The sequence below is a fragment of the Capricornis sumatraensis genome, chromosome 11 (genome assembly GCF_032405125.1).
Source record: "Capricornis sumatraensis isolate serow.1 chromosome 11, serow.2, whole genome shotgun sequence".
In the NCBI taxonomy this organism is placed as follows: domain Eukaryota; kingdom Metazoa; phylum Chordata; class Mammalia; order Artiodactyla; family Bovidae; genus Capricornis; species Capricornis sumatraensis.
The window spans coordinates 42,140,909-42,164,804 of NC_091079.1; the positions used below are offsets into that span (position 1 = coordinate 42,140,909).

General features: G+C 45.3%; 1 protein-coding gene across 1 annotated transcript in view; it reads left to right on the forward strand.

Annotated features, from left to right (window-relative positions):
* The window catches only part of XKR4 (XK related 4), a 307,492-nt gene extending 289,523 nt beyond the window's left edge, over positions 1-17,969 (forward strand). Inside the window, exon 3 of the mRNA XM_068984101.1 lies at positions 17,023-17,969. Coding sequence (XP_068840202.1) covers positions 17,023-17,969 — 947 coding nt within the window. The remainder of the gene's footprint in view (positions 1-17,022) is intronic.
* Positions 17,970-23,896: the final 5,927 nt, after the last annotated feature.

Consider the following 23,896-nt stretch of genomic DNA (forward strand, 5'->3'; position numbering starts at 1 on the left):
TCCCATCATCATCTTTATTTCCATCCCAACAAGACCCCATTTCAGAAAATATGAACTCCATCATTCTAGGTCTTCAGCCCCCAACTTGAGCATCATCCCTGATTCTTCTCAGGACTTCCCTGGTGGCTCAGATGGCGAAGAATCTGCCTGCAACGCAGGAGACCTGGGTTCGATCCCTGGGTTGGGAAGATCCGCTGGAGGAGGGCATGGCAACCCATTCCAGTATTCTTTCCTGGAGAATCCCTTGGACAGAGGATCCTGGCGGGCTGCAGTCCATGGGGCTCAAGTCCGTGGGATCCCAAAGAGTTGGACACGACTGAATGACTAACACTTTTCAGATTCTTCAGGCTCATTCCCACACCACATCCAAATCATTAACAAGCTGAAAATGAGGAATTTTACGTTTCTATTCAAGACACCTGGCTTGTTCTGGTGGCGCCCTCCTCTGACGCGGCCCAGGCCTCCTCCTCCTCCCGGCAGGGACCACACATTTTTACAAACAGAAGCCCAAGCCGGACAGACCCTGTCACCGTCTGTTCGAGACCGTCCCATACCCTCCAGCCCCACTCAGAGTGAACCCCGAAGTCCCACGCTGGCCCGCAAGCCCCGCCAGGCGATGCCGGGGCCAGAGCCCCCTCCTCTCCGACCCCTCGCGCGCCCCCACGAACTCATTCCTCCAGCCACACCCCGTCCCGGGCCGCCCCGCCCACCGAGCCCGGGAGCCGGCGGGCTCCGAAGGGGTTTAACGCTCTGGGCGCTGACGTTGACCATTTTATCTCGGAATGGGTGTCGGGTAAGCGAAGACCTGTGACACCGCAGCCCGCTGGATCCTCCGGAAGGCCGCGCTCCCCCGCCGCCCGGATCCCGGCGGGGACCTGGGCGAAGCAAGGGGAGCCGCGAGTGGCCAAGCGCCCCCAGCACTTCCAGGCTCTGGCTCCCGGCGGCGGGAGTCCGCAGCCTCAGGCTCTCAAGCCTTCGGCGGGGTGGGAAGACCCCTGGGTGACGCTCCCGATTCCCGTTTTCACTTTGCGCGGGACCGCATCGCCCTGCCGGCCTCCTTGCTCTTCCTCTAATAGGCCGGCAGTTTGAGTTTCCATCTCAGTGCTCTCCAAAGACCGCTTCCACCTCGGCACAGTTGCCCCCAGACTCGGCAGTGCTCGTCCTGACATCTCCAAGAGAGCTAAGTCGGATTCTCCAGGCAAGAATAGTGGAGTGGGTTGCCATTTCCTCCTCCAGGGGATCGTCCAGACCGAGAAATAGAACCCTTGTCTCTTTTCCCTCCTGCATTGACAGGCGGATTCTTTGCCACTAGCGCCACCTGTGAAGCCCAGACGTCTCCAGGGGCTCTGCCAAATGGCATTCTGGGGGCGGGAGGGGGCGTGGATGGGGCTTCCCACTCAAGCTGGAAAACCAGCCTCCCCATCCATCCTTCCCCAGCCCTCTTCCTCGGCTTACTTTTCTTCAGAACACGTTCGCCGTCGTGATTCTGTGTGTGTGGCATCCTCCCCCCATAAATCCGAAGTTCTAGGAAAGCAGAGCGTGCTCGGTTTGCTTACTGCTCCATCCCAACACTAGGAAACTTGCAAGTAAGTATTTGTGAAAATGTGCTGAATAACTGAACTCCCATTTTGTAGACGAGATAGTAGAGGCTCAGAGATGGGAGGTGACTTGCTTAGGTCTCAGCACCAGGATTCAACCCAGGCAGCGTGCCTACCAGACCCTGCTCAGAACTGCCTTCCCAGGTGGCAAAACTTAGCCTGAGAAAGAAGACTTCACTGGCCATGAATAAGCCTCCTCAAATTTATCTGCTGATATTTGAATCAAACATAAGATAAAATACTGTCTTTTTTAAAAAAATTTGGTCATCTTCTGTTTAGATAAGAAAACTTTAATATCTTCAGAAACCTGAGAGGTGTTGATTGATTTCTATATAGTAATCTTATAGAAACTACAGGCACAAAGGTTAAACACCACATGTAAAAAATATCAAACCACAGTCTGCACTAACATATTTTTTAAAAACACTGAAAATACTATTACTTGAGATCAAGGAGTCATTATCATTATTTCAAATCCCTGGAGTGTAGAGGTTCATTAAAGAAATGAGTTATTAACATGTTCCTTAAATTAAGGCAACCTTCTCTCAATTATTGTCCTTCTTGCTCTCTGAAAAACATTTCCTGCCTACCAGGAGTCGTGCACTGGTTAGTCCTTGGGACTCTAGGAGCAGAGTTTTTCAGTTCCAGAAGGCTTCATCTTTGAAAAAATGTGGTGGTTTAGTCACTAAGTCTTGTCCAATTCTTGCGACCTCATGGACTGTAGCCTGCCAGGCTCCTCTGTCCATGGGATTCTCCAGACAAGAATATAATGACTGGTAAAATACCTTTGTTTGTTTGTTTGTTTGTTTACAAATTTACAAGAACTTGGAAAGTATTCTAGAAAGGTGGTCAGTTAACAAGTAGAGAGAGCTCACCTTCTGTGTCTGCAGTGACCTATTGTAGGATGAGCCCCAGGACCCAGCAGGCCAGATGCTGAGACTTGCAAAGGTGGTGGGGCTCATTTGAAATGACTGATGGCAGTGGTGGCAGAGAGAGCCATCCTGCACTAATGGCACTAATTTAGACTCTAATTATGTATTGACACAGTGATTGGCTGAATATCCAGCTGTTCTCCATCTCCAGAGTAAGTACAGGTCTTCTTTCTGAGTTTGTTTTCTTTGGACTACCGCTGGAATCCAGATGGAGCCCAGAGACTTTCCTCCAGTTTTTGAGTTTATCTATCCCTGTGCCTTCTTCATCTCTGTAGGAAATAGAGTGTGCGTATCTCTTGAAAGTAAGAAGGAAGAAAAAATTATAATAGCCAGCATCAAATATTTGATAGCATTCATTTTCTTCTTTCAGTTCTTCCATCTAGAATTTGAGATTCGAGGTGAGAAGAAAAGCTGTGACCACCCAAAATATAAGCCCTGAAGGCTCCAGGAGAGGGAGGGACTGTTTCAGAGCAAGTTGGTCAGAGGCTCTGGAAAAAGCATCTGCTCCTGAAAATTGGGCCAAAACACTAGAAGAAATGGAAACATTGCAGCAAGAGGAAAAAGATGAATAAGTTCTCAATCCTTGAGCTCCCTTTTTTTCCTAGCTTTAATTTTTCTCCAGATTTCTGCAAGCCTAAAGCATTATCTTCCCTGGTACTGAAAGTCATATTCTATTCCTAAGAGTCCAGATGACCTATTTTTTTCTCCCTGTCCTCAAAGCTCAGTGAATACCATTTTGATGCTTATTTTTGCCACATTGACAAAATTCATGCATTATCCTCTAAGCGTGTACTAAGCAGCATGTCTTAGATGAAAGACAAAGACAGCCAGTCCTTGTCATCCAGGACTGTACAGTTGAGCTAACCATAGGACACCATTATGCAAACCACCAAAGCCACTCTCCTGTCTCTTCCCACCACTAACCTGTGCAAATCGCGTGGCTGGGGCATCATTCCCTCACATGGGAAGACTCATCACTTATGAAACAGAAGAAGGACACAAATGTTTGCTGCACCCTCTGGTGCCCACAGGCACATACTAATTGCATTTGTATTTACAACCTCATCTAACCCGTCCGAGTTGTTGCTACTGTTTTTAGTCTGATTCTTTGAGACCTCGTGGACTGTAGCCTGCCAGGCTCCTCTGTCTGTGGGATTTTCAGAGCAAGAACACTAGAGTGGGTAGCCATTTCCTTCTCCTGGGGATCTTCCTGACTCTGGGATTGAACCCGCATCTCCACGTCTTCTGCATTGCAGGCAGATTCTTTACCTCTGGGCCACCAGGGAAGGCCCCAACCTGGTTTTAAGAAAACTGAAACTTCACGTGCTGCAGGATTCACAAGGGCACACCTAGCATTCAGTTTTTAGTCTAAACAGAAGTCCCAAACCCAATTTCTTGCCATTCTACCGCACATTCCCTCAGGTAGTCAGGAACAGCTATTCACCCCACAGGCATGTGCTGGCAAGGTGGAATTACATGAGTCTCCAACCCAGTTAACTCTTAGGTCCTTACAGGTAATGAGTTAAGTGAAACAGACAAGGTGCAACACTCAGGGTATTCCGTGCAACTTCTGCTTTGATTAAGTTTAGCTCAGAACAGCACCTGATTGTTTTTATTGTGATAAAAACCACAAAACATGAAATGTACCATGGTAACCACTTTTAGTGTTCTTTCCTGGAGAATCCCAGGGACAGCAGAGCCTGGTGGGCTGCCGTCTGTGGGGTTGCACAGAGTCAGACACGACTGAAGTGACTTAGCAGCAGCAGCAGCAGCAACCACTTTTAAGTGTTTGTTTCAATGGTATTAAGTCCATTCACACTGTTGTGCAACCATCCCTACCTTCCTTCCCCAGAACTTTCTCATCTTCCCAAATGGAAACTCTGTACAATAACTCAGCAACCCTCCTCCCCTTTTCAGGTGATACATTGTTAGTGTAGAGAAAGGCAACTGAGTTTTACCTATTGATTTTGTATTCTTCAACTTTGTTCAATTAGTGCTCACAGTTAGAATCTTTTTAAGCAACTGTGTCCAGGGCTATCATATTATTTAGTCATGAAGAGTGTACACTATCCAATATGGATTTGTGCAACTGATATTTGTTTTCAACAGACCAATAGGCCCTTTCATAGCCCTGGAACAATATAAGGGCAAAATACCATTGTCGTCCCAAAGCATAGCTGTATTCTAATAAGAGTTTTCGTGTTCCCCCTGCTATGAATACATAAAATGCAGATGCAATTCTGCCAAACCACGGGGCATCCTGGGGGCTTAGGAAAGTGGGTAACACAGAAGAAGGACTGCTGAGCTGGTGTGGGGTCTCTACTGTCTGAAGACCAAATAGATGGGACTGAAGGGCTCACAGTGGAAATCACATTCCAGCTGCAAGTGTCCTCACTCAAGGCCTCAGTTAGAAGGAACAGCTGAGAGTCACACATGCATAGTAGGCCTGTTCTGCAAGGCCTTGTTCAATCACTACCCTCAGCAGCTGCAGCAGGCTCTTCTTGTCTGCCTGCCTTCTCTCAGTGTCTGATCAATAACCCTGTTCCAACCTCAGAAGGGCCAACCCCCTGTCTTCCACCTTGCAGAGAACACTGATTTTGTTTAAAAATCCCATCTTTTTGGCAGACTAGAGGCCATATTCCATACACACTGCTTCATTATCAGTCCATGATTTCCATCCCCTTTCCCTACTAATGTCTGATAAAAGCTGGCTTCATGCCCTGCTTGATTCAGATCTTGGGTCCAATCTGCCCGTTCTCCTTTCCTGAGCAGAAAAGTCCATGCAGAAGAGACCTACTGTGTGTTTAAGCTGTCTTAGATGTCTGCAAGGCTTATAATGGAAACCCATGAGAAGGGCAGTGGTTCCCCACTTTAGGAATATTTTACCAGGACAAATACTACTTCTTTTTCTCCAACAGTGAGAATTATTTAACTATTAATTAATATTATTGAGTATATATTTATGTATTAATATTACGATTAATTGATATTTAATTAATTATAACTCATTTTTAAATTAATTAACTCACTTTTTTAACTGGCATCTTGGAAGCTCAGAGATAAATTTAAGTGCTCTATTATAATAGTAATATTAGTCTAGGGTTGTGGTGTCACTCTTTTTTCCGTATTCACTATTAATCATTTACTTGGTTATGTTTATTTTATAACTATCTGTTTCAAGTCTTTTTTACAAGTTTGTCACTCAAACCAAAATTGGTTTTTTCAGAGTGATCTTGTAAATGTCATGAATATCAGACCACTTACATATCAGTATCTCCAAATTGCACAGTTCTTTGTATTGTACTAGTTGACAAATTCTGAGACATGTGTAATCCCAGAGTTTTTGCTGAGAACTCAGACTTAAGCATCCTTAATACAATCAAAATCACCCCTCTAGGTATTTTAGAAAGTTTAAAATTATTTCTTCTGGACAATTTTAGAAGACTTAGAGAAAGCTTTGAATATGGAATTGATCATTTCTATTTAAAAGTCTCTGTCTAGGGAAATTGTTCTTTTCCTGCTTGCTAGCATACAAAATCCTAATTGAAAAACCTTTACACCTGGTTATGGCATGCATTTAATTTACTTCTGTTCTATTAGGGACCTGCCTTGGTTAGGGAGGGAATGCACACTGGAATCTCAATGATTCTGTGCCCTAGTCTGTGCTTCAGGGTAAGTTCAGCCCTGGGACACTAAGAAACAGCCCCAGATCCAGGTCATTTGTGTCTCTTCCTTACAGTCAAGAACAGCAACCACGCCATACCCCAATTTAGAACATCTCCAGGTTCAGTTCATTTCAATTCAGCACAATTTATCAAGTAATTTTCAAGTGTGCTAGGCATTTTCAAAGTCTCTGGGAGTATAATAAGGAATAGGACTCAGTCTCTACCTTCAAGGATCTCACAAAAAGAGAAAGGTTAGTGAACAACTCGAAAGTTGAAATCAAGCTGTATGCCAGGCAGGAATGGAGCACAGAAGTGGAGCTTGTAACCCATGGGGAGAGGCAGGACGGGCTTTCCAAAGCGAGTGGTCCAGGTAGGCATCACAGAACAGTCCATGGGGGAATCCTGATGGAGGTCCAGGCCCAGACATGGGTCAGAAACACAAAGGATTCAAGACAGGTGGACTGGGATCTCCCTGAGGGTTCTCAACTTGAGCCTATAGGGTGGCTAGTGGTAAAGAACCCACTTGCCAATGCAGGAGATGAGGGTTCCATCTCTGAGAAGGGAAGAGCCCCTAGAGAAGGAAATGGCAACCCACTCCAGTATTCTTCTCTGGAGAATTCCATGGACAGAGGAGCCTGGTGGGCTACAGTCCTTGGGGTGGCAAAAAGTCCGAAACAATTTAGCAACTGAACGCGGATACACACACACACACAGAAGCACAGAGGGTCCCTCCGCTGACCAGCAGGGAGGACCGTGATCCCTGAGTGGCTGAGCGATACTGAGGCTGTGAGGCGGGTGCTCCCAGGCTTTGCGCTCCTGTGCGCCCCTCAGGTCCCAGCAGGTGGGCTTTCTCCCAACCAGTCCAGCCGTGAGAATAGATAATGCTGCACATTGGAGTCCTTGGAGGATTGAGGCATTTTTTTTGTAAATCACCCAGAAAGGCCTCATCCAGATTGCATTTATTGCTGCATTATCATATGGTCCCAGCACAAGGTGTGGCCTTTGGATTGACAGAGCAAAACTGAGGCAACCCAAAGGGCAGGGCACTGGGAAGTGAGGGCAGAAGCTGGGGGTTCCAGCCCCCACCCCACCTGCTGAAAAGGCAACCCTTTTCCTTGAAGCCTGTGGGAACCCCACAAATGGACACTGGTGATCTTTAGAGAAATCTACAGCTTACAGTAAAAGGCCTTTTAATTTAAAGGGCATCCATTTCTACAAGAAATTGTTAGGGGAATGAAGGCAGGGGGTAGAAGCAATCAGCAATTGAAAGCAGATAAATGAAGTGTTGGGTGTCCTTCCGAGGGCCTTGGCTGGGTTTGGGGGCTGCAGTCCGCTCCCCTCCTGGTCCTGGTCTTTCTCGGGAAGCCCAACATCCTCTCCTCCCCCAACTCCTCTCTATCCTTGGGAGGGCCTGCCTGGCTCAGGGCCGAGCTCCCCCTCCTTCAGGAAGGCTCCTTTCTTGTACACATTTCAGGGAAATGCTCTGACCAGCCCCGTCCCTGTCACCTGGGTTTTCCCAAGACTCGGCCACAGAAACCTGATCCTGTCCCAGACATTCCTGCATCCCTGACACCATATTATCACCTCCCCTCCTTCCTTCAGCTGAGTAGCTGCTATTTTATCAGCTTTTAATCTGAATAAAATGGAGTACATATTCCACCTATGTAAATAATGCCAACTATATTTCCTCCTATTTCCAAGTGACTTTTAGAAATAACATCCTATCAAAAGAATTGCTTTCATATCTGTAAACAGAAAAAAAGTCTTTATCATATAGATTGTACCTCTTATTCTCCTTCCTCCAGGGAGACCTCCTTTGAGTCCAGGTATGAAAGAGCTCCTGGGGAGGAGGTAAAAGGGAGAAAAATTAAGAGAAAAGCTAAGCCTTGAAACAGCTAATCATATTTATATAGAAGGTTTTCTGTTCACAAAATAAGGAACCCCAGTTCACTGACTCTCACTCAAACCTGTGAAGAACAGGTGTAATGAGCAACTGGCCCAGAGATTCAGGGCCAGCGGGCAGAGAATTTCCCCCATTTTCACCACTGCCCCTCCAGGATAGTGTTGCCAAGTCACCCACCTCCGCCGGGTATGTCATCCCACCACTCAAGGCCCACAGGCACCTGCCCAGGAGGCTACTGAAGGTGTCCCTGACTCCCTAAGGCCCACGTCCTCCTGTCTGGTATGTCGTGACCACAGTCTCCTGACTGCCCTGGCCAGCTCTGCACTCCCCAGACACCCCAACTTCAGCCTCAGCTGCACCTTCAGCTCTGGTTTGTGGCTGGGCTGCCTCTCCCAGGGCACAGGCTGTTTCTCCTCCACGCTCCGCTCACAGGTTGGAGCAGTGTCCGCTTCCCACACTGACCTGCTGTGCCTTTGGGAACCTGCATTTGTGTCCTCAGCACCTGGCACTTCATAAGTGTCAATGTTTGTTTGAGGATGGAGTGGAGAGAGAGACACAGGAGGGAAGCAGGGGAGCACTTGGGTCTGGGATGCAGGTTGCAAACCTGTTATCCTTTGGAAGATGGCACCAAGCACATGTGTTCACACCCAGGCTGACTGGTGTGTCCTCCCAGGTCTCTCCTTGGGACCCTCTTCCATCAGGGACATTCTTTTCATCTCCTTCTACCCCATAAAGGCAGAGTCTTCTACAAGAAAAGAGCTCGGCTCTTAGGGTCCATCAGCACAAATATTGATGCCAACTTATGTCCTCGTGAACATCACATGCCAGTGCCCCTCCCCTGACAGATCCTTGGCTGTGCTGCAACCATGCCGCCCACCTGACATGACCACCTGCCACCCCCGGCACACCTCATTCTTCATTTTATTGACCCTGGGTTAATGTCACCATTTTTGCATCCTCTGGGCCCCCTTCCAAGTCCTCTAAGCATGAATAACTCTGAATGCGGGTAAGTAGACAGTAGCCTTCATTAGAATTAACACTTGATTATAAACCCCAGGGACCCAGACTCTGTCACTCTCCTACGGATGCCCTGATCACAGATTCTTCTAAATAGGCCAGTGACTGTCAATACTGGTGACACTGGCAGGTGATTTGTGGCCATCACATTTACACACATGGCAGGCTGCAGAAGTACCTTGAGACGCAAGGGAAGAGAAACCTCCACAGACTCTGTCTCAGATGCTGCGGCTGGTGTGGCTGAGGCATGGCCAAGTGCAGGAGCTGGTGTTTCCATGGGTGGGGGCCAGCCTGGACCAGGGCACCGTCTTGCCCTTGCAAATGGCTACTTGCTTAAGACCCTGATGCTGGGAAAGATTGAAGACAAAGGGAGAAAGGGGTGGGCAGAAGTTAAAGAGCATCACCAACTCAATGGACAAGAGTTTGAGCAAACTCCAGGAGATAGTGGAGGACAGAGGAGCCTGGCATGGTGCAGTCCATGGGGTCGCAAAGAGTCGGACATGACTTAGCGACTGAACAGCCTGCTTCTCTGAAAATGAGCAAGCCTGTGGAGGCGTGGCACATGTGCTCCTTCTTAGATGACTTTACGGTTGACCTTCAGGGGGTGTGTTCATGCACAGATGTCATCCTGTGCACAGACAGGCCACAATCACACTTACCTGCGGGCTTGTTTCTTTGGGCTTCCCTTGTGGCTCAGTTGGTAGAGAATCTGCCTGCAATGCGGGAGACCTGGGTTTGATCCCTGGGTTGGGAAGATCCCCTGGAGAAGGGAAAAGCTACCCACTCTAGTATTCTGGCCTGGTGAATTCCATGGACTGTATAGTCCATGGGGTCGCAAAGAGTCGGACATGACTGAGTGGCTTTCACTTCTTTCCTTGCTTGGGTGGATAGTGAAAGGGCCTCGGGCTTTCATTCAGACAGTAAGCACCTAAAACCACTTCAGAAAGGGTCCCCAAAGGGGCCAGCTTTCGTCAGTGGCCCAGAATGTTTCAGTGAGTGTAGGGAAGAGTATGAGGAGTTTAAAGTCAGAAAACATGTGGGTATAAATCCTAACCCTGCTCCTTGTTCAAAATGTGTCCCCAGGTCAGCTGAGGGGTTGGAATATGAAGGCCCCTGGACCAAATTCAGCCCACCGCCTGCTTTTCTTCTGTTTAACTCTTGTCAATGGCTGTTTTCTCCCTACAAAGGCAAAGCTGAATGCTTCTGACAGAGAGCCAGGGCCTGCAAAACCCAAAGTACTTCTTATATTTACAGAAATGTTTGCTGCCCCTTGGTGAGAATATCTCACTCTCTGAGCCTCAGTTTCCTCATCTATAAAATGGGCAACGATACTTACATCGAGGGAGTGATGCTGTGAGGAATAAATGGAGCAATGAGTGTGAAAGGTCAGCCACAGAGCAATGTTTGGTACATATCAGGATTTTTTTAATTATTATTTTCACTTTGCTCTTGTCCATCTGTGTCTCTTTTTGCAGGTGAGAGAAGGTCACCTGGCGGTGTCCTTGTTTCCTCCTCTTTCACTTCAGTTCAGTTACTCGGTCGTGTCCGACTCTTTGCGACCCCATGAACCGCAGCACACCAGGCCTCCCTGTCCATCACCAACTCCCAGAGTCTACCCAAACCCATGTCTATCAAGTCGGTGATGCCATCAAACCATCTCATCCTCTGTTGTCCCCTTCTTCTCCTGCCCTCAATCTTTCCCAGCATCAGGGTCTTTTCCAATGAGTCAGCTCTTTGCATCAGGTGGCCAAAGTATTGGAGTGTCAGCTTCAACATCAGTCCTTCCAATGAATATTCCAGACTAATCTCCTTTAGGATGGACTGGCTGGATCTCCTTGCAGTCCAAGGGACTCTCAAGAGTCTTCTCCAGCACCGCAGTTCAAAAGCATCAATTCTTCGGCACTCAGCTTTCTTTATAGTCCAACTCTCACATCCATACATGACCACTGGAAAAACCATAGCCTTGACTAGATGGACCTTTGTTGGCAAAGTAATGTCTCTGCTTTTCAATATGCTGTCTAGGTTGGTCATAATTTTCCTTCCAAGGAGTAAGCATCTTTTAATTTCATGGCTGCAGTCACCATCTGCAGTGATTTTGGAGCCCAGAAAAATAAAGTCTGACACTGTTTCCACTGTTTCCCCATCTATTTCCCATGAAGTGATGGGACTGGATGCCATGATCTTAATTTTCTGAATGCTGAGCTTTAAGCCAACTTTTTCACTCTGCTCTTTCACTTTCATCAAGAGGCTCTTTAATTCGTCTTCACTTTCTGCCATAAGGGTGGTGTCATCTGCATATCTGAGGTTATTGATATTTCTCCCGGCAGTCTTGATTCCAGCTTATACTTCTCCAGCCCAGCTTTTCTCATGATGTACTGTGCATATAAGTTAAATAAGCAAGGTGACAATATATAGCCTTGCCGTGCTACTTTTCCTATTTGGAACCAGTCTGTTGTTCCATGTCCAGTTCTAACTGCTGCTTCCTAAACTTGCATACAGGTTTCTCAAGAGGCAGGTCAGGTGGTCTGGTATTCCCATCTCTTGAAGAATTTTCCACAGTTTATTGTGATCCACACAGTCAAAGGTTTTGGCATAGTCAATAAAGCAGAAATAGATGTTTTTCTGGAACTTTCTTGCTTTTTCAATGATCCAGCAGATGTTGGCAATTTGATCCCTGGTTCCTCTGCCTTTTCTAAAACCAGCTTGAACATCTGGAAGTTCACAGTTCACATATTTCTGAAGCCTGGCTTGGAGAATTTTAAGCATTACTTTACAAGCCTGTGAGATGAGTGCAATTGTGCGGTAGTTTGAGCTTTCTTTGGCATTGCCTTTCTTTGGGATTGGAATGAAAACTGACTTTTTCCAGTCCTGTGGCCACTGCTGAGTTTTCAAAACTTGCTGGCATATTGAGTGCAGCATTTCACAGCATCATCTTTTAGGATTTGAAATAGCTCAACTGGAATTCCATCACCTCCACTAGCTTTGGTTGTAGTGATGCTTCCTAAGGCCCACTTGACTTCACATTCCAGGATGCCTGGCTCTAGGTGAGTGATCACACCTTCATGATTATCTGGGTCATGAAGATCTTTTCTGTATAGTTTTTCTGTGTATTCTTGCCACCTCTTAATAGCTTCTGCTTCTGTTAGGTCCCTACCGTTATTTCTTTTCATTTTGCCCTCATTAATCCCCCTACCATCCAGCAGAGAAAAACTTCAAGGGAAAAAGAGAGTGATGGTGAAAAAATAAACGGTGTGGAAAATAAACTGACTCTGAAGGACTTCCCTGGTGGCTCAGACGGTAAAGCGTCTGTCTATAATGCGGGAGACCTGGGTTCGATCCCCATGTTAATGCAGGAGACCTGGGTTCAATCCCTGGGTTGGGAAGATTCCCTGGAGAAGGAAATGGCAACCCACTCCAGTACTCTTGCCTAGAAAATACCATGGACGGAGGAGCCTGGTGTCCATGGGGTCACAAAGAGTCGGACACAACTGAGCGACTTCACGTTCACGTAAAGGAAAATTTAACTCTACTGGGGATCTCAGATTACTTATTTTGTGTCTTTTTTAAACATCAGCATTGGATATTTCTTTTTTATTAATATCCATGTATTTATTTTTGGCGGCACTGGGTCTTCACTGCTGCTCAGAGTGTTCCCTAGTTGTGACGAGAGGGGGTTGCTCTCTCGTTGTGGTTGGTGGGCTTCTCATTCCTGTGGTTTCTTTGGCTGCAGAGCATGGGCTCTAGGTGCCTGGGCCTCAGTTGTTGCCACATGTGGACTCAGTAGCTGTGATGCACAGGCTTAGTTGCTCCACCGCATGTGGGATCCTCCCAGGGATCAAACCTGTGTCTCCAGCTTTGGCAAGCAGATTCTTTACCACTGAGCCACCAGGGAAGCCCTATTTTATGTCTTTTGAGTAGTCATTTCTATCATCTTTTTATGTTCACTGTAAATATAGGTTGAAGTTTGTAATATTGTACAAAGAAGGGTGAGTCCTCGCCTTCTCTTAAGTACAGAATGTTTTTTCCCAAGAGAAATAGCATTAGATGTTTTCAAATTCTTACATACAGAATTTTTGCTTTCCTGGGAATTTTTTTATTTAATCTAAAGATAATTTAAAAATTGAAATGGGCTGCAGCTATGCGAGATCACCTAACTTGTGTTTTCTCCATTCAGAAGGAAATCCTAGTTGAGAGAGTAGCATGGAAATATGTATATTACCATATGTAAAATAGATAGTGGGAGTTTGCTGTGTGATACAGGGCACTCAACCCAGTGCTGTGTGACAACCTAGAGAGGTGGGATGGGGTGGGAGGTGGGAGGCAGTTTCAAGAGGGAAGGAACTTATATGTATATACATACATACATACATACATACATATGGCTGATTCATGTTGACATATGGCTGAAACCAACACAATATTGTAAAGCAATTATCTCCCAATTAAAAATTTTTTAAAAGAAATTCCTTTTCACATGTCTTAAAGAGAAGAAGACACTTTGGTTCTTCCCACAACTTTCTTCAACTGCTTTCATAGTAAAATATTTTTTTTAATTTCCATTCAGTATTTCTCTTATCAACTCCTTAGCAGCCTTACAATTTGCCTTGCAAAGAAGCTGAACTCCTTGGGATGGATTACGAGGAGAATGCGTATCCTTACCGAAATTAAACATATTAAAGCATTTAAATATTTTTAATCAGAACTATTACAAGGTTTAAAAAAGAGATAAAATGGTTTCCATGCAAGGAGATTTCGAACATCTTAGACCCAGTGGAGTTCATACGACTTTTCTTTGCTTCACCTCATTCCACAAAGATCACAGCACAGGTGGTTTTATGTTTTTTTCAGTTATTATACTCTTTCAACTAGGTGAATTTGATAAAGAGTCCAGCCAAGTGGATCTCCGGCTTTTATATCTGTAACTAAGAGACAAGCTCTAAGCATGCTAAAGCCATTCCGGTTTCATGACCTGCTACTCTTTGCTCTATAATCAGCTTGAATTGGGCAACATTTTTCCACAGATAAAAATCCAGGTCCAGTGGTTAGAAATCCACCCTTTCACTGCCCAGTGCCTGAGTGGGACCCCTGGGAGGGAAACTAATATCCCACAAGCCTCACAGTACAGCCAAAAGAAAAAAAAAATCAGGAAAATTAGGAGGACTGTTTTAGTCCAGAAAATGTGAAGATGAAAAAAGCCTGGTTTTCCTTCTAGGAGCTTTTGCTTCTGGCCAATTTGTGAAAACAACCAGAATGGGACTCTTTGACCTGGGAGCAAGCATGTTCAAAGCGAGCCTGAAGGAGCAGGTGTGAGAGGAGGCCTCAGAGTCAGAACCTGAGAGGCGGCACCACTCCGGGGTCACCCTCACCCCTCGAGGTTGTTAGCCCTGGAGTTCTACACGTCAGACACACACTAGTCTATACGTCTTCTCACCTGTCATGGACCCCAATCCGATCCCAGTCTGTGGGCGTGGTGCACAGTTTGGAATCGATGAATCTGGATGCCTGCTTTACTTTGCTAGTCACATCAGCTCAGGCAAGTTATTTGGCCTCCCTTTGGGTCTCTGTTTCCCTGAGTGCTTCAAAGTGTGCGGAGTGCAGGGTGTGGTGTGCACTTGTTGGCGGGTGGGAGCAGGGGCTGGACTCAGATTAGGGATTGGGACTGGCTTCCCTACGGAAAGGAATGACGCTTAAATTCTCACTGAGAAGTGGGTTTTTTAATTTTTTTTTTCAAGTTTAAGCACAGCATTTTCTGTCTTCCTAGAAGAGGGAAACCTGGCAGGGTGGCTGGGGGACCGACTTAGCCAGAGAAAGGCTTCCCAGGAAGAGCGGAGAAAACATCAGGCCCCAGCACAGCTCTTCTGTCTCCCAGTAAAGGAAGACAAAGCATCAGGAAGATTCACGAAGTCGCCCGTCGAGGTGCTGTCAAGAGGCGCCCCCTGCCGACCAAAACTCGCACTTCCCTCGGGAAGAATTTCAGAACTCAGGCCCTTGAGTTGACTATGCATGCAGGGTTTATCTGTTCTGTGATTCTTTCTGCTATTGTGTATGCTTGAAATTTTACACAATAACAGCTCTTTGAAAAAGCCCTTTCTCACTAGCTTCAGTTCGGTTGTGAACATGGGTCCTAACCCTGAGACCCACCCTTGGCTGGCCTGTGGTGAGGTTGAAGGGGCTAGGAGAGCTGCCGCTCCATACTCCTTAAGGAGAGGGAAAGTGTCTCACTCTGTTTAGAGTGCGTGGTTCAGTTCCCTGAACCTCCTACATCTAGAGAATTAGGCTATAAATCCACATAAAGCATTCTCTGGGTTTTTCCAAGAATTCTTGTTTATGCCCAGGCCACAAACAACACAACGGGAGAACAGATTTTATTTCATAATGTTTTGGCATTTGCAGCTCCGACTGAAATCGCAAAAGCAGAAGAGGAGAGCAGTGAAGAATCGTGCAAAATTTTTGCATATCTCTTCCTGTGGTTCTGACTGTATTTAGAAGCCCTTCCTTCCTTCCTTCTCTCTGTCTTTCTTTTCTTTAGGTAATGTACTCTTCAAAAACTGTCCAGAGATCAAAGACAAAGAAAGCCTGTGGAAACATTCTAGATTAAAGAAAACTAAATGGACGAGCCCAAGTGGTCAATCCTGGCTTTCCACTGTTTGGGCTTCTTAGGTGGCTCAGATGGTAAAGAATCTGCCTGCAATGCAAGAGACCTGGGTTCAATCTCTGGGTCAGGACGATCCCCTGGAGAAGGGCATGGCAACCCACTCCAGTATTTTTGCCTGGAGAATCCCATGGACAGAGGAGCCTGTTGGCCTACAGTCCATGGAGTCACAAAGAGTCAGATAAAACTGAGAACACACACATACATAAGTATTGTTACAACTCGTGCTACGGCTCGTTACTAATAAACTAGTTGCAGAGCAGACTGATCTGACCTTTCAGTGACAACGTGGAATTCTCCCTCCCTCCTGAAGGAGGTGGTGTTTTTTAGAAGAGCCTTCTCCACATCAAGACCACAAAGGTGATGTTTCAAGTGTAGTAGGTAGAGCAGGAGTGGAGGGAAGCAGTAAGAATATTTATTTTTTTAATCTGGAAAGATACTTTTAGGGGGAATACTAACTAAACGGGCTCACTGCCTAATAAGAAAAGCAGTTGATAAGTGATTTCCGCACAATGTTTAATCTGTGAAAGATTACAAGATGAGTGACAGTGAGCAGACATTTCTTCTCTGAAGCAGAAAGAAGCTGTAGAAAGAGTCCCAGATCACATGAGGGCAGAGAGCACACCAGGTGCCACAAGAAACATGGCCAGGGAGACCCCACGGACTCCTTGCCTTATCTTCAAGAAATAATTGACTTTCTTTGGGGACTGAGCTACATTTATTCCTGTTTAGAACCAGAAAGGTAACCAACTAGCCCCTTGCCTTGCCTGTGATTATTAGTTCCTTTCAATCATAGCATCCCAGAGCTGACAAGGAACCTTGGAGATTATCCACCTTCTAAATGAGGATGCCAATTTAAATCATTGTCCAAAGTCATGGAGGTCATCGGTGGCAAAGTTGAAACAGCCACCCAGTTCTATCAACATGCAGTCCACAGTTATATTCCCACCAAATAAAACGACCTCTGGAATCTGTTTTTGCTGAATATACAGGAAGCTAACACCCCTCCCCATTTCCAGCCCCCACATCCCACTCTCATCCTGAGTAGCATTCTCATCAGCTCCATGTCTTCTCCATATGGTGGGGGACCGTGGAGGACAGATCCTAGGAGTCCCATCTACAGTCCAGCTAAAACTCAGAGAAATGAAGAGCTTTGCGGCGGTGGAAGCTAGCCTGTCCCAAACCCCGAGCCTCATGTGACTCCTTTCCAGTGTATCGCACCTTTGACAGCTTGTCTTCCCACTTGCCTTTGTAGGTTTCACAGCGGCAGCCTCACTGGTATCCCTGGCTTGGGCCTTGGCCTCCTACCAGAAGGCCCTCCGGGACTCTCGTGATGACAAGAAACCCATCAGCTACATGGCGGTGGTCATCCAGTTCTGCTGGCACTTCTTCACCATCGCGGCCAGGGTCATCACCTTCGCCCTCTTCGCCTCGGTTTTCCAGCTCTACTTTGGGATCTTCATCGTCCTTCACTGGTGCATCATGACCTTCTGGATCGTCCACTGTGAGACAGAGTTCTGCATCACCAAGTGGGAGGAGATCGTGTTCGATATGGTGGTGGGGATTATCTACATCTTCAGCTGGTTCAATGTCAAGGAAGGCAGGACACGCTGCAGGCTCTTCATTTACTATTTCGTGATCCTTCTGGAAAACACAGCCTTGAGTGCCCTCTGGTACCTCTACAAGGCTCCCCAGATCGCGGACGCGTTTGCCATCCCGGCGCTGTGCGTGGTCTTCAGCAGCTTCTTAACCGGCGTGGTTTTTATGCTGATGTATTATGCCTTCTTTCACCCCAATGGACCCCGGTTTGGGCAATCACCAAGCTGTGCTTGCGAGGACCCTTCTGCCGCCTTCGCTCTGCCTCCAGACGTGGCCACGAGCACCTTGCGGTCCATCTCCAACAACCGCAGTGTCGCCGGCGACCGCGACCAGAAATTCGCAGAGCGAGATGGGTGTGTCCCTGTCTTTCAGGTGAGGCCCACGGCCCCATCCACCCCATCCTCTCGCCCACCACGGATTGAAGAATCCGTCATTAAGATTGACCTGTTCAGGAATAGGTACCCAGCGTGGGAGAGACACGTTTTGGACCGAAGCCTCCGAAAGGCCATCTTAGCCTTTGAATGTTCGCCGTCTCCTCCAAGGCTGCAGTACAAAGACGATGCTCTCATTCAGGAGCGGCTGGAGTATGAGACCACTTTATAAAACAAGAGGACTTGGAGGGGCCACGACCTCCAGACAGAGGGGTGACAGCAGGGCTGTGGCAATAAGGAAACTCTCCCCTAGAGCAGGGTGATGGGCTGTGAGACTCCCAGTGTGACCCTCATCGGATATGTGTCTGACCCTCCGACAGCAGACTGCCTGCTGCTGGCCTCTTTTCAAAGAGCAGCCCCAAAACCCTCCTACTCCATCTGAAGGGAACAGGCCGGCTCAGTGGGACTCCTTGTTGCTGCCAACCCCTCCAGCCCAATCTTCAGCACATCCATCCAAGGGTACTGTGTTGTGATGGGAAATACTGCCTCCAATCAGTAGGGTGTTTGGATGGAGTTAACTGATCTTTGCATAAAAATATACTGAATCACACATACACACATGAGTACACACACAGTAACACACATGCCAATCCTCTGTCAAAATAGTTTGGGTGATTTCTCTTGATGCAAAGCTGTGATTCCTGCAGGAATATGAAAACAAAGAGAGAGAAAACATATCCCTCAAGACTCCAGAAAAACAAAGAAAAAACAAATAAAAAAATATAGTGAAGCTTAGAAAGAACTCATAAACCATCCTCATGTGAAAACCTTACCCAATGGACAGAAAACCCAAGTGTGTTTACACATGTATTAGAATTGATGAAATGGTTCGTTTTCAACACACATCAGGATTTTTTTTTTTCATTTTAAATTTTCAGTTGAGAACATCTCCTATTATAGAAATCCTATGCAGCCCATGGATGGCTTCTGACAAGACCAAGGAGCTTGATACCTTAGTGATGTAAGTTCAGTGATAATCAGGATGCAGTATTCAGTTGCAAAAAATGTAACAAAACCACGGAGAGGAAGCAGGAGCAAAAGGCAGAATGAGTGTCTGATTTCCTGGCCTGTGCAGCTCACATGGGAAGGTCAGGGCAGAGCGGCTGGAGAGATGGCCAGTGTTCAGGTGCAGGAATGTGATGGCGGGCAGGCAGGATTTCAGAATACGCCATGCCACACCCTTCTAGTGCCAAAGTCCATCCAACACGAGACTGACGGGAAAGCCCTGAATGGCTGAGCATGGGTGGCGTGAGCCCCACCAAAGCAGAAGAGTGCTCGAACAGTCAAGTCCTCCCTGTGTAAAGGACCCCTCTTCCCCTACCCCCAAGGTCAAAGTGATGTGTCGTTTAGAGGCTTTGGGACACATTTTTGTAAGTATGAGCCCACAGGTACAGTGAATATGCTGTGAGAAAACCCTTCTGAACTGATTGAGGGCTTATCACTAGATCCAGCTAAGATCTGTATTTCAGTCATTTTGTAAAGTCCCACTCTTACAACAAGCTTCTGGGTTTTAAATACCTCTGTCCAGCAAGTAAACATTCCCCACTTTCTTTTCCCAGTGTCCCCCCCACCCCGCCACCCCCAGTCATGGTGCTTTTTGTTGCATTAAAAGTGCCGGTCAAACTTTGATAGTATTTTTTTATAGTTGGTGCAGAGTGGAATAACTCATGGATTATTTCAATATTTTTGTAATAAAAAAATATAGGGTAAACATATAGGCATCATCACTTTTTTTATAGACCTGGGATCGTTTAAAATACTTTAAGCATCATAATTACTTGGGATGTAGAAACTGGTCCACAGATCCCATCTGCCTGCCTCAGCAGATCAAGAACACGTGTCTCTTGCAAGATCATCCTACTTTGCCATGTCGGTGCCCCTAGGAACCTGGCCAGGGGTGCTATCAGAATATCAGGGGACGAGAGAATCAGCTTAACTAGAAAGGGCTTGTCAAGACTGGCCAATGTTTCCCAGGAAACCAAAGATGGAAGTGATGACTCTTCCATCTCTTATGACAAACCTGACCACAGTGGGCAATGTCTTGAACGTCCTTTTCCAGTTTTATATCTACCCAACTGATGCACTAAATATTAGTCAAGTCACTTTTTAAAATAAAAATGTCAGTTTAACTTAATTATTCAGTTATCTGGACTGTCCAATTCACTTAAACAGTCAAGTTCTAGAGCCACTACCTGTCATGACTGTGCCGTACAGAGGCAGCCGTCCCTATGATGACACCCACAGCAAGTGACAGAGGGCTCGAACTAGGACTTTTTTTGGTACTAAGTCCAAAAGCAGTGTTTAAAAAGTAGATGATTTTTATCAGTAGACATAGTTTCCTAGTACTCCATGATGGATCCTCCAAGCAGCAGTCCACTAAAAAATAATAACCTTTGGTTTAGATGTGAAAACGTTACCTGGTCACCAGGAAAGGCCCAGAAAGATGCTCTTCTTGCCAGTAATTGGCAAAAAACATTCCACTCCCCACTCTAGAAGGGAAAAAATGATTATATTGGCAAATTCTTCACTTTGGTGCCAGCCCGTGGGTCATTAGCTTCATAATTAATGATCTTTTGGAAACCAAACTGCTCAGTTGAACTATCCCTTTGATTCCATGAGTAAATCACAGATGATAATGTCAGTCAACAAATACGACAGGTCCCATCACTCTTCAATCATGTAAATCCTAAGTTATTTCTCAACTTGATCCTTCGTTTAACAGGTGAAGAATCAAAATGAGTGCGGTGTGACTAAAAAAATGCTGTGCTGTGCTTTGTCTTCAAAGTGAGAATGCAGTCAGGAGGGTGCAAGAAGTTTGAAATTTTCAGTGATTTTACCAAATACTGTAAATACTCTGTTATCCAACATACTTAAAAGGTGAGGGTTTAGTCAAAAAAGCTTGTTAAGGAAACGACATCTCCACCATGTCATAAATAACAAGACTTCTCAAGATTACAGATGAGAACACCAACATGACAACAAATGTTACTTCCAAGGAGAATCATGGCTTAATCTTGCTTCCATGATTCAGAAAGCACTGTGTTGACATCAAGCATGTATTTGTTTCAGATACATTGATAACAGAGCATTTCCAGTATTAGGATTTAAAGAGACATTGTCAACGTACAAAGGAACAAAGTTTGGTTTTCATATTTATACTTTAGTATAAACCCTAAGATTTTATTTTCGGTTGACCACTAAATTCTCCACAAGAGTAGCTCAAGAATCCAAAAGGAACAAGCCTTACAAATTGGAACCTACAAATTTGTTAGCATACAAATCGGAAAACACTGGATTATTTATCTGTGAGCTCCAACATCTTGTGCTGGGTCTGTTGGGTCACTTGGGGGGGGGGGGGCGTGAAGGGTTTGTCCTTCGTATTTAATTTTGCATAGGGCCATGAGTTTTCTAAAAGAAAATATTATAAATTTTCTTCATTTTTAAATGAACGTTTCTCAGTGAAACTCAACTTAAGATGAGGACTGAGACTTTAAGTATTTGTGTGGAAGAAAAAAAAATTTTTTTCAATGTAAGTCAAAGTTTGGTCCCTCAAAATGACTATGTCCTTTAAACCTTCTCCCATTCCTGTTGTTCTTCTTAACTATGTACTATCTAGTTCAGTAACCTGGACTTTGTAGACACTTTGTTACTCTTCTTTTATGATATTGCTGTGAACCCAACAAATGAAATAAATTCGCCTACCGACATGGCAAGAATATGCAATTCAAGTATTAGCAAAAGAAAAATACAGAGATGATCTGAAGATGTATTTATACTTAATTTCTAAATGGCCCATTTCTTTGGCTCTATGAATAAATGAAGTAATAGCACTGACCAATTAAAAGTGAATAGGAATAATTGAAATCTCAATGACTTTTTTAAAAAGATATTGTATAGACGTGTGTTTAGTATGGATAACACACATATTACATATAATATATGTATACACACAACTAATGGATGAAAAGAGTAAAATATATACTGTTGTTAATGCATATAAATGTATGTTATTGACACATAAACTTTTAGATAAAAAGTTTTTTCCCACTCCTTTTCAGCATCACCTCAAGTGTAGAATCCATGTCTGTAAGACATCAACACACTTGAACTTGGGTTGGAAATGTTGCTGTTCAGTCACTAAGTCATGTCTGACTTTTTATGACCCCATGAAATGCAGCCCACCAGACTTCCCTGTCCTTCACCGTCTCCCAGAGTTTGCTCAAACTCATGTCCATTGAGTCAGCGATGGTATCTAACCATCTCATCCTCTGCCACCCTCTTCTCCTTTTGCCTTCAATCTTTTCCAGCATCAGGGTCTTTTACAATGAGTCAGCTTCGCATCAGGTGGCCAAAGTATTGGAGCTTCAGCTTCAGCATCAGTCCTTCCAATGAATATTCAGGGTTGATTTCCTTTAGGATTGTCTGGTTTGATCTCTTTGCAGTCCAAGGAACTCTCAAGAGTCTTCTTCAGTTGGAAATATCTAGATATAATTTAGCATTTTTAGCTTGAATGAGTTTTCCCACTCCTCAAGGAGCTTGTCTTTAGAGAGACAAGAATAACCTTGAGTCATTTCAAAGATTCTTTCTCTGAACTTATTGAAAGGAGTAAAGAAAACATCTGGAGTCCTTAGCAGGATTATGTAAGGTTACGTATTTGCCTTTCAGTGTACCAAATATCATTAAGGGAAACAAGTTCTGACACATGCTTGGAGAAGAATCCAGAGATTTTTTTTTTAATCTAATGAACCCTTTCTGAGATTACATATATGTTCCCCAGCATTCTCTTGAGTCTTTGCCCTTAGCAATTGCTGTTTCCATATGAAGCTTGGATGAGGTGCCTGCATTTTGATGTTTTTAAAGCCTTTTAAAAAAACATATCTCAGGCTGTCTTTCAGAAAAACAACTCAGAGAATGGTTGATGTGTGCAGTGCAAACACAGCAGGACTGAGGTGGTCATTTCTCTAATTTCAGTGATGGGTGCAAATCGACTCATGTTTGTTTATCTTCAGCAACCCAGAGTCATACTTGAAAACAATCAAATTGCTGGCTTCTGTCAGCTTGTGACTCATAGCCCCCCCACCCCACCCCCTACTTCTACCCATCTGAAGCAGGAGCCTTTTAAACTGGCTAAGGATGGGCCATTCCTCTCTCACCCCCAACCCATCCCTCCATTTCTAAGTTTCTGGTCCCCACTTGTATCAGAGTATCTGGACATTGGGGTGGCACCTCCTCTCCTCCACTGGGCAGGCTGCACTGTCTCCCACAAAGCGCTCTCTGTGGACATGTGTCTTGTCCAGGGGCTATCCTAAAAATGAGCTCATGGAAAGATGCAGTAAGTGTCTGTGATCAACAGCCTCCAAAGTGAAACTCTGTGGCATGTGGGTGGAATTGTATAAAAACACAATGAGCCATTTAATTTTGCTGATTGTAGCAATTAGGCAAGCTCTCACACAGCAGAAAGCCAAATGGAAGACGTGGCAAAGAGCAGTTTACCCACAGAAATGAGGGGTTCAGAAGTTCTCCCTTGAGTGTTTGAGGCATTGTGTTGTTTCACCATCCATCTGAAGCGCTTTCTCTAGATTTCATAAGGAAAAAAAAAATCAAACTTCTGTAATATTGCGTGTAACGATCTAGCCAAGAAATCAAACCTTTAACTTTTTCTGGATATGTTGTTGCTCAGTTGCTAAGTTGTGTCTGACTCTTTGTGACCCTATAGCCAGCCAGACTCCTCTGTCCATGGGATTTTTTAGGCAAGAATACCGGAGTGGGCTGCCATTTCCCTCTCCAGGAGATCTTCCCAACCCATGGTTCAAACCTGTGTCTCTTGCATTGGCAGGTGGATTCTTTACCACTGAGCCACCTAGGAAGCCCCCCTTTCTGGGTCTATATTCTGCTAAATAAGGGTCAGTTAATGTCCTTGAAATATCTAGCTGCTTTGCTAATATCGTTTTCATAATATACCAATGTAAGTCAGAAACACTGACTGAATCAAATTTTTGCTTTGGTTATTCCCCTGCCCTACCCCTCTAAGACTTACGCCATTCATTTCCCTGTATTAATGGGAACTGACTGAGCCCAAGAGCATCAAGGATTAGCCAG